Source organism: Lactuca saligna, chromosome 7, assembly GCF_052625555.1.
Source record: "Lactuca saligna cultivar CGN05327 chromosome 7, ASM5262555v1, whole genome shotgun sequence".
In the NCBI taxonomy this organism is placed as follows: Eukaryota; Viridiplantae; Streptophyta; class Magnoliopsida; order Asterales; family Asteraceae; genus Lactuca; species Lactuca saligna.
The window spans coordinates 22,992,545-23,002,646 of NC_136423.1; the positions used below are offsets into that span (position 1 = coordinate 22,992,545).

At 35.1% G+C, this 10,102-nt stretch overlaps 2 protein-coding genes across 3 annotated transcripts; both read left to right on the plus strand.

Moving 5' to 3' along the window:
* Window positions 1–2,656: 2,656 nt before the first annotated feature.
* On the plus strand, window positions 2,657–4,284 carry LOC145005389 (OPA3-like protein). Its single transcript, XM_078964467.1, has 4 exons — window positions 2,657–3,153; window positions 3,471–3,605; window positions 3,737–3,823; window positions 3,941–4,284. Exons 1-4 carry the CDS (start codon window positions 3,025–3,027, stop codon window positions 4,064–4,066), a joined length of 477 nt encoding a protein of 158 aa, XP_078820593.1. The 5' UTR covers window positions 2,657–3,024; the 3' UTR covers window positions 4,067–4,284.
* Window positions 4,285–6,666: 2,382 nt separating this feature from the next.
* On the plus strand, window positions 6,667–9,358 carry LOC145005720 (transcription factor VOZ1-like). 2 transcript variants are annotated; one of them, XM_078964829.1, is made up of 5 exons: window positions 6,667–6,814; window positions 7,024–7,288; window positions 7,404–7,553; window positions 7,644–8,160; window positions 8,731–9,358. In XM_078964829.1, the coding sequence occupies exons 2-5, from the start codon at window positions 7,079–7,081 to the stop codon at window positions 9,228–9,230; spliced, it is 1,377 nt and encodes a 458-aa protein (XP_078820955.1). In that variant the 5' UTR covers window positions 6,667–6,814; window positions 7,024–7,078; the 3' UTR covers window positions 9,231–9,358. The 2 variants fall into 2 exon arrangements, with proteins under 2 accessions (XP_078820955.1, XP_078820956.1); XM_078964830.1 differs by having other exon boundaries at window positions 7,662–8,160.
* The last annotated feature ends 744 nt before the right edge of the window (window positions 9,359–10,102 follow it).

A 10,102-nucleotide genomic window follows, 5' to 3' on the forward strand; every position in this document is an offset into this window, starting at 1 on the left:
GTCTGATGTACCCCGCACATGCTCTCTATACTTGCGGCTGCAAACGAGAATTTCTTTTTTCTTAGAAAATTCATAACTTGGTTATACAAGCTCCATTTTCAATGGGTCTTATATCCACTAGTAGCTATCGACGAAGCTCCATTTTCAATGGGTCTTATATCCACTAGTAGCTATCGACGATGTCTACAACTTTCATTTAGACTCCGCCGGTTAATTTTGACTTCATTTTTAAATTTATTTTTTTTAACAAGCTTAGATTGTTAAAGTCCATTAAAAATTCATAACTCTCTCATTCGACATCCGATCTCGACTGTCTTTATATTGTTGGGTTCCTATTAACGAGATTTTCAATTCTCGTTTAGATTGTTTCTGTAACACTTGGACCCAGGCATTTTCCCTTTTAACCCTTGAAGCAAAAATTAAATTTCAAAAGGAATCCCCACATACGCTAGGCGTAGATTTATGTCCGCTTAGCATTAATGGGCATGTGGAAGCAGGAACCTGAGCCACGTAAGCGGGGCATACGTAGCAAATGCTAAAACCCTAATTTTAAAGCATGAGCCCTATTTAAGCTCACTTATGACTCTTGGACCCTCACCCTTATCAGCCTTCACTGTTTATTAACGTCCCTAAAACCCTAACTTTGGTGGCCTTTTTGGTGTGTTTGCAAGAAGAAGATATAGGTGTGCAAGCATTGGACGTGTTTGAGCTTCAAGATCCTGAATCTACATCATCTTAGGTAGCTTTTGAAGGTAAAAAGCTTATACCTTGTTGTTTCATTTGATAGTTAGAGCTAGGGTTTGTTTATGAGTTCTTTTAGATCCATGGACTCTCTTTTGTGAGTTGGGCAACTCCAGAAGCTTGTAATGTTAGATCTTAGTCCCTTTGGTGTGTTAGAGGCATAAAAATGCTATCTCGGTGATTTTTATGACACCATACATGGATATAGGCCCTTAAAGTGAGTCTTTTATTTAGATTACTTAGGCCAATAAACAACCTTTCTCTAATTTGCTATAATACACTGTCTGATCGTGAAACTTCGGGAGTCTATATGTTATGCATACGAAGTCGAATTTAAGTGTGTTGTATGTAGCACTTGGTTCCTGGTATGTATTTTAATCTAAGTATTTTTGCATTTTTAGCTGGGACTCGGCGAGTTGTAGGCCCAACTTGCTGAGTAGAGACGAGATATTGAGCACGTTTAAGTTGGCAACTCGGCAAGTCCATATCCTGGACTCGGTGAGTCCGCCAGTCTGGAAGAAACCCTAGATCCACGGGTTTTGCACCCTATTTAAACCATGTTATGAGCCCCAAACTCGCCTCCTTCACCTTCAAAGCATCATTTAGCAAATCCTAACCATTCCTTGAGCATTTTGAGCATTTCTTGTGTGAATCTTGAAGTTTTGAAGAGAAGAAGGAGGCTAGATCCAAAAGAGTAGAAGGAGATCCAAGATCTTGCACCCACTACAGAGTTTATTGAGGTAATAATCGGATTCCTTTTGTTTCTATGATTGATTCTCCATTATTAATCACATTTAGGCCATTTTATCCATTTCTTAGCTTGTTTATAGTAGAGATATCACATTGGGTTGAATAATAGCCTTCGGATCTAGCCATGTTTTAGTTCCAAAAACTTAGATCTAATACCTTTATGGAGCCATTTTGCATGAAAGCCCTAGATCTACTCTTTTAAGTGTCTTTTGAGCCTTTAAGTTGGAAACTTTACATGTTAACCAAGCCTTAAGAACCCAGATCTATAAGTTGTATGCATTGGTTTTGAGCAGAATCAACTGTATAGAAGTTGCATGCAACCGACTCAGCGAGTCGTTCTTCAGACTCGACGAGTCGAGTCGTGAGTCCTCGAGTTTTTCCCCTTCTATGTATTATGCCGAGTGGAACCAGTGAGTTGTAGGTGGACTCAGTGAGTCGGAGATCGGACTCATTCATGGAGGGGCTCGGCGAGTCAATGCCCTAACTCGGCGAGTCCAAGGCAATCTTCATATCTCAAGAATAGACTCAACGAGTTGTTCATACAACTCGGCAGGTCACAGTCTAGGTGTTCATATGTTGAAGGAGAACTCGATGTTCATACAACTCGGCGAGTCGGATGCATATTGACTAAGTGTTTGTATCAAAGAGGAACTCGTCAAGTCTATGCCAAACTCGACGAGTAGTAGCAAACAGAATTGAGAAATGAGAGTAGGAACTCGACGAGTTGGTGCTTATTGTCGGATTCTAACTTAGCATTTTGATAGTTTGAACAAAATATTAACATTAAAAATAAGAAGAAAGACTTGAGGTGATGTGTTGCTCGAAGAATATAGAAAATAATCGGTTACCCTATTCCATTTGGGTAACAAAGGATAAACTATTATAAAGTAGACTAAAATGTAAGAACTTTTTGAAAGAAATCCTCAAAATCTCTTATGATTTTGGAGAAATATACTTTGAAAATTATGCCCAAATCATTTAAGTAATAGTTTTATCTTCCTCAGTGATGTAATTAAGATTAGCAATTCCAAATTTATAATAAACTAGTTATTTATTAAACTTTAGACACATCACATAAGCTACACGTATGTTTTAATTTTTTGTTTTACTTTACATAATAATACTTAAATTTTTAATATGTGTTCATTAATATATCATGTAAGAGTTGTGAGTTTGGGTGTGAAGATAGATATCCTCGTCGTCATTGTTCAACTACGCACCAGCATCTCCGATTCATTAGGAGAGTTCTTTCCTCCCAAATCAGATTTCGATCATCGTCAAGAAAACGCTACTGTAACCTGAAAAAACCCTCAATTTTTTCTTGGCTACTAACCTTCTACCCTCGATCCCTGCTCCGATTCGTAACACCTAACGCAATTCGATCGATCTGTTCAAGAAAATATAGGCTTCCCATCAGTCGAATTGTCATGGAATGTACATAACGTGGCTTAAAACTTTCTTTCAGGCATATCATCGAGCATTTGGTGTGCTTTCGGACAGACTAAATTGTTGGATCGTGACTAAATTGGAGTAATGTCGCTCCCGTTAATGAAGCTTGGGACGCTTGCACTAAGAACCCTAAGCAAACCCATTGCCAGTAGACTTAAAAAAGAAGCCGCCATTAACCCCAAATTTCGAACCTCCATTATCGGCATTGCTCAGGTACTGTTACTACAAGAATCGGCATTTCTTCACATTCGTAGTTGATTTATAGATGTTTTCATATTATTATTTGATTTTAATTGTTTTGTTCTTGTTTGTGATCATAATCCACGATTAAACAACCAAATTTTGTTTCTTTTAATCTTTTACTGAATGGATGAAGTACTACAACAACATAATGTTCTTCATTTATAGAAATCACAAACTAAAATGCTGAACAAACTCATTGGCTGCATTCTATTCGATTGATTAGCTTTTGAATTCTTGGATTATGTCGAGGAATTTGATAAATTTTAATTTATATGATATAATAATAGGCAAATCATAGGCTCACAACAACGTTACAAAGGAGAATATATGGACATGCAACGGATGTTGAGATTAGACCTTTGAATGAAGAAAGAGCTGTTCAAGTAGCTGGGGACCTTATTGGAGAGCTTTTTGTTTTCACGGTATATTTCTTTTCAACTTTGTGTAGAAAATATAACATAATATAACGAGATTCCTCATAATAAAACAAAAGTTTTTTTTTTTTTTTTTTTAATTATTTTAATGTCGTTATAGATTTTGAATATTTGATTAGGTTGCTTGTGGTGCGTTGATTTTTGAGGTGCAAAGAAGTGCTAGATCAGAAGCTAAAAGAGAAGAAATTCGTAAGCAAGAAATAGAGGTAACGATTTAAATCCTAAAAGTTATGTTGTTCTTGCTATTTTGTTTTTTTTTTATTCTTTATTAATATAATATATGATCTTGAGTAATTTACTTTTTTTTTTTTTTTGGTTTATAGATTATGAGGCAACGAGATGAAGATATAGCAAAACAAATGGAGTTTCTGATGAAAAAGCTCGAAGAACTTGAAAAAGTCATTAAAGGAAAAACATTGACTAGTAGTCAAACCAACAACGTCAAGTGAACAAAATCATTCTCTTGATTTTTGTTTTTCTAACCATTGATTTGGCTACAAAATAATTCAATTATATTTGATTCTTGACTGATGCGTATTCGACAAAGCTCTTTACATCTATAAAAAAGGTTGTTTCCATAACTCAAATATAGACCGATAACAATTTACACGACAATTTTGTAGTGGTTTTCTTTTTGGAACAGATAATGTAGCTCATTTTTGCGTTCTTTCTTGATTGATTATGTTAAATAATATAACGTAGGTGGAATGGAAATCTCTTCATTGCATTATTGATATGCTCATGGTATAATTTTGCAAGAAAGAAGCACAAGATGCTTATTCTCTTCAATAGTTGTTATACTCTTGAAAAAGTCGGATATATTCTGATCGATCATGTTATATACTTTTTTCTTACGTGGGTTTTATTTATATAAAAAGAGGTAAAAGATGTTTTTGTGCCTTGTGGATCTCATTTACTTAAAAAAGTGAAATCCCAAATCGAGGATAGAGAATGGTCAATACTATAGTATTCTTATCTTGTAGGCTTTTTATGAGCTCATTCTTTTTAATGTTGGGTTAACTATTTGAGGAAATGAGAAATAAAAGTAAAAAATAAATGAGAACAAATTTGCAAGAGGATAGGGTATGGGCAACACCCATACCCACTCACAACGCAGCCACGTCATCATCTTCTCTCCACAACGAGATTAGGGGATGGTGTTTTCATTTTATACCCTGTTAAGGTGAAGAAAAGCAGAGGAATAAAGAAGAAGAAGACGCCGCTGTTGTAGGTGGTCGTTACCACGAGAAGCAACACAACAAGAACGCGAGGGGGGGTACAACTAGATGCAACGCCGTTTTGGACGTCCACTTCAGCCACGAGGAGTCTCAACGAGACCCATACCTTACACTCTAAAAAAGTTTTTCGTTTAACGTTGAAAGGCTTGTTTTCCTCAATTTCACTATTAAGTCATTATTAATTAAGGGTAATTTCTCCTAAAAATAGCTGGTAGCTGAAAGTCTGAAACAATAAGCTTATTAGTTAGAAGTGTTTGATAAAAATAACTGTATGCATTTAAAATGTCTGAATTTACATAAGCAGTTAGAAACCACACACGCTAAAAAACTCCTTAAAACAATTGAAATAGCTTCTCAATTACGAGTTTTTTGTTCTAAATTAAAAGTTTTAAATTCATACTTCAAAACATTTTCTTTAATTCAAGTTTAAAGAAAAAAAAAAGTAACGTTGCCTAACAAAGAATAAGTAAAAGAACATACAGAGCATCATTTATATCCTAATGATTTTTGTTTAAATGATGTGGAAAATTGGAATTAGTGGATAGAAAATAGAGTCCATGAACCTAAAATGTGATGCTTTTAAGGCTTTTTGTATATGGAATTGGAGCATCAAGAATTGCCCTCAAAGAATCTAATGAATGGTTGTGAGATGGTATACTCCTTTATGCCTTTCTTGCTATTCTAATCTTCCCCTTGGCCCTTGTCATCCCACACAATCTTCTCTCATCTTTAGTTTTATTTACTAGGAAATGAATGGATGAAAAGGAGCCGGTAAATTTAGACAAGGTCAAAAAGATAACTTTGACCTAAGATAAGATATAACTCAAAATACATTTGGTTTTAAATAAATAAATCAAAATTGTCACCAATAATATGAATATAAACAGAATTATCTTGTTAGGAAAAAAAAAAAAAAAGAATTGCTAAAGAGAACCTTCATGCATTTTGATTCTAAAGATATTACCCAATCACCCATCCTCAAAGTACAATGATATTTCATTGGGTTTGTTTCTAAACATTTCTTTAAATTTGTTTCTAAAAATGTTACTCAATCAATTTTATGCTTTTTAATGATGGTTCCCATGGAGAATCGGAGCAACATTGACCACCCTTCCCCCCCCCCCCCCCCCCCCCCCCCCCCCCCCCCTTCGAAATCAAAACGAGGGTTAACCTTGCCTCTGTCCTCCCTGCCCTCAATTTGACATCCTACGTAACCTTTGTAATATTATTATAGAATATTATATATTGATTTCTTTTAACCCCCGAATGTATATCAAAAAACATGTTCATATATCTTACAAAAATAGCTCCATTGCAAATGAACCCTTCCTTAATTTAGTATACTTATTATATAAACAATTAAGTAATACGCATCTTCGATTTTTGTTAGATTCGAAAAGTTATAAATTTTGGACGAATAAATCATAGACCCAATATTACATTAGGGTCCCTTTTTATTTTGTTCTTTTGACCGAGAGATTGTAGCAATGAAAAAAGCTCAAAAAAAAAAAAAAATTTTGCTATGATTATTTTAATTTGATTAAAGTCTTTACCTTTTCGAACTTCACTTGGGGCTACTTGGCTTATATCACAATATTTTCATCTGAAAGTGTTTTTAGATAAAACTTATATGGTTTAATATTCAAATTATATAATTATACAACACCTAAATTATTAAAAACGTATATATATATATATATATATATATATATATATATATATATATATATATATATATATATATATATATATTAAAAGTTATACTACTGCATTTTAATAAAAGTAAAGTTTGAAAATAATATTAATGAAACAGTTCGTTCGACGTATATATATTCCCCTAAGAACTTTTGGCGCCGAGATGCAATTGACCACTTTGAGGTGGAGGGTACCAAATTCTCTTTTTATGATCCAAACTCTTGCTAAATCTCTAACTCATCCGCATCTTGAATATCAAAACAAGTAATCTTTAATCTCAGTTTTGTTGGTTTTGCTTGACATTTTGTTATTTCTGTTTCCTGTTTGATTCAAGTTCGTTTCTAGTAGTTTGATTGAGAAATTGTGATTTTATATTGGTGTATCGAACACTGTATCGAATTCTGAGTTACAATTCTCTTTAGATTTATCGGGTTTTTGTGAAATCGGATGGTTTTGGTGTTGAATTTTTGCAGGTGATTGTTGGTGAGAAGAGAGAGAGAAATTACGTCATATCATTCTCTTCGTCGAATGAGGAGAGGTGCAAAATCACACAGGATATTCAAAGACAGGGCTATGAACCGCGTTGATGATCTTCAAGGCATGTTCATGGATCTGCAATCTGCAAGGAAGGACAGCCGTAACATCGACATGGCTGTACTCGAGGAACAAGTTCATCAGATGCTCAAGGAATGGAAGAAAGAACTTAACGAACCTTCTCCTTCTCCTTCTCTGCAACAGGTATGGCATATAGCTATATTCTATTTCCATGTGTTTTTAATTTTTAGGATGTTATTGAATTTAATCAGCAGTTTGAATGTGTGCTCTCATTTACTTTCATGGATTTTTGATGCAGGGTGCAAGTTTAAGATCCTTTTCACCAGACATAAGTAGGTTATTGCAACTCTATGATGAAGAAGATGATGCAACCAGTGGGTTGGCTGCTCCAAAACCCGATCCAGATGCCCAAAACGCCACTCAAAATGCTACTAGTACTTTCCACAAGGTGAATATTTTCTCTTCTGATTCTTACATGATCTACTAGATTTAAAGATCAATGTAAAACATATAAGAAATTGCTACGTAAACGTTACAGAGCTTTCTTGCAACTCAGATGTGTCAAGAACAAGGGGTAGATACGTCTTTTGGGATAAACACAACAGGAGTACATAATCCAGGTGTAGATACACACTTTGATTACATATCATTTGATATGCCACGTGGATTTGAGCAAAACTGTAATGATGGGGTTTATGGTATGTGGGGTGAAGATGGTTTACCTCAAATCGGTACCTATCTGCCTAACATTTGCCCTCCACCTTCTGCTTTTTTGGGACCAAAATGTGCTCTTTGGGATTGTCCCAGACCGGTTCAAGGGTGGTGCTCTGAGAGGGCGGTTCAATGGTGGTGCGCCAATTATTGCAGCGGTTTGCATGCTACAATAGCTCAAAATGAAGGTCAACCTGGGATGACACCTGTCATAAGACCTAAAGGCATTGAGTTGAAGGATAATTTGCTTTTTGCTGCGCTTTGTGCAAAAGCGCAGGGGAAAACGGTTGGTGTTCCAGAGTGTGAAGGTGCAGCCACTGCAAAATCACCATGGAATGCTCCCGGTGAGGCTACTCATCTTTCTTGCTATTCAACTGTTCGTTTTATGACGTGACATGACTGGACATAACAGACATTGTTCGTATTTTGTTATTGGATTATAACCAAGACTGATGTCAACACGACAAAAATTACACTTTTTTGCCCCACCTAAAAAAAGTGAAAGAAGGTGGGACATGGACTTATCCTTGATCTCGCACATGTGAAAAAGACAAAAATACCCTTCTCGTCCTTTTCATCAAAAATAGCCTAGAAAGCTTGTTGAGTCTGGCCTATCGCCTCCAATATGACAAGATTGAACAAGCTTTCTAGGACTATTTTTAATGAAAATGACGAGAAGGGTATTTTCATCTTTTTCACGTGTGAGAGATCAAGGACAAGTCCATGTCCCACCTTGTTTCACTTTTTTTGGGTATGACAAAAAAGTATAATTTTTGTCTCATTGACATGAGTCTCGTTCATAGTCTAATACATGTCAAACATAGTACTGTAACACACTCTATATAGTATATGTTATGTACTGTCGTGACATGTCCAATAATATTGTTTCTAACAGTGAACTTTTTTTTTTCCAGAGCTCTTTGATCTCGCGGTTTTTGAGGGAGAAACCCTGCGCGAATGGTTATTTTTCGATAAACCGCGAAGGGCATTCGAGAGCGGAAACAGAAAGCAAAGATCACTCCCGGATTACAACGGAAGAGGTTGGCATGAATCAAGAAAACAAGTAATCAATGAATCCGGATGGCTAAAAAGATCCTATTACATGGACCCACAACCCATGAAGTTCCTCGAATGGCACCTCTATGAATATGAAATCAACAAGTATGATACTTGTGCACTATACAGATTAGAACTAAAACTTGTTGACAAAAAAAAGAGCCCAAAAGGAAAGATTGCTAATGAATCGGTTATCAATCTTCAAAAACAAATGGGGAGACTTAAAGGAAGGGGAAAAGGATGTGCGACTGTTTACCCTGATTTGAGCCAAACGAAACGAACATTGGATAGTGATTATGGAGGAAACATGGGATTTAACTATCTTATTGAGGATCTTGGTGGCTACTACTTAACATAATTTGAAGAAAATTTGAGAAGGTTTTTTTGTTTTTGCTTAGAAAGATTAAGAAACACTAATGTTGACATGTTTTCATATATAGGTTGGCTTTTGGCAATATAATAATACATTATAATCTTGTTTATGAAGATTTTGAATCATTGGTAGTGTGATTTTTTTTCTAATTCAATAAGGATGTATAAGATTGAATATAATTTATTCAATCTTTAAATCAATACTATAATTTTTGTGTAATCCATACATTGTGTAGCAAATCATGAACGTTTTGGCAAAAATACTTTTAATGAACACATACTTGTAAATTTGTAATAAGTGAATATGCGTCAACAAATTATGAAGACTTCAAAAACATGAAGTCATCTTGATGACCTAAGCTCAAAGCTTCTTTCGATCTCCATAGCTTAAATTTTAAAAGCATGAGAAGTTAATCATTTTACAACAATCAAATATTCATGCCTTATATAGAGTAACACCCCTGGTATTTTAAACGTTCATAGCAGCGGGTTATTCTGTAGCTAAGATATGTTATCTCTAGGTATTTAATACTTTTTTTTTTTACAAAACTTAAACGTTTATAGAAATGAGTTTTTCTACCTGAGGCTAACAACGACGAATGTTTCAACCACCATAAGACAATACAATGAACATTAAGACCATAAGCTTTATTCACAATACATTACTCTAAAATGTCTCATCATCTTAACCTCACATCATTTTAACGCCACATCATCACCACTTCCAGACAAATATTTATGTGTTGTTGGTTTTTTCTAAAGCCAAAATGTCTACAGTCTGCGACCACATCTGTAAGCCTCTACAACAGAAGAAGCGGACCAAACGTTTGCAATCTGCAATAAGAAGACTGTTTATAT

Coding starts and splice junctions, on each gene's coding strand:
- LOC145005389 (XM_078964467.1), top strand. CDS start 3,025: ATGTCGCTCCCGTTAATGAAGCTTGGGACGCTTGCACTAAGAACCCTA. Junction 3,154..3,470: donor CCATTATCGGCATTGCTCAG/GTACTGTTACTA, acceptor ATATAATAATAG/GCAAATCATAGGCTCACAAC. Junction 3,606..3,736: donor GAGAGCTTTTTGTTTTCACG/GTATATTTCTTT, acceptor ATATTTGATTAG/GTTGCTTGTGGTGCGTTGAT.
- LOC145005720 (XM_078964829.1), top strand. CDS start 7,079: ATGAGGAGAGGTGCAAAATCACACAGGATATTCAAAGACAGGGCTATG. Junction 7,554..7,643: donor CTACTAGTACTTTCCACAAG/GTGAATATTTTC, acceptor TAAACGTTACAG/AGCTTTCTTGCAACTCAGAT. Junction 8,161..8,730: donor ATCACCATGGAATGCTCCCG/GTGAGGCTACTC, acceptor TTTTTTTTCCAG/AGCTCTTTGATCTCGCGGTT.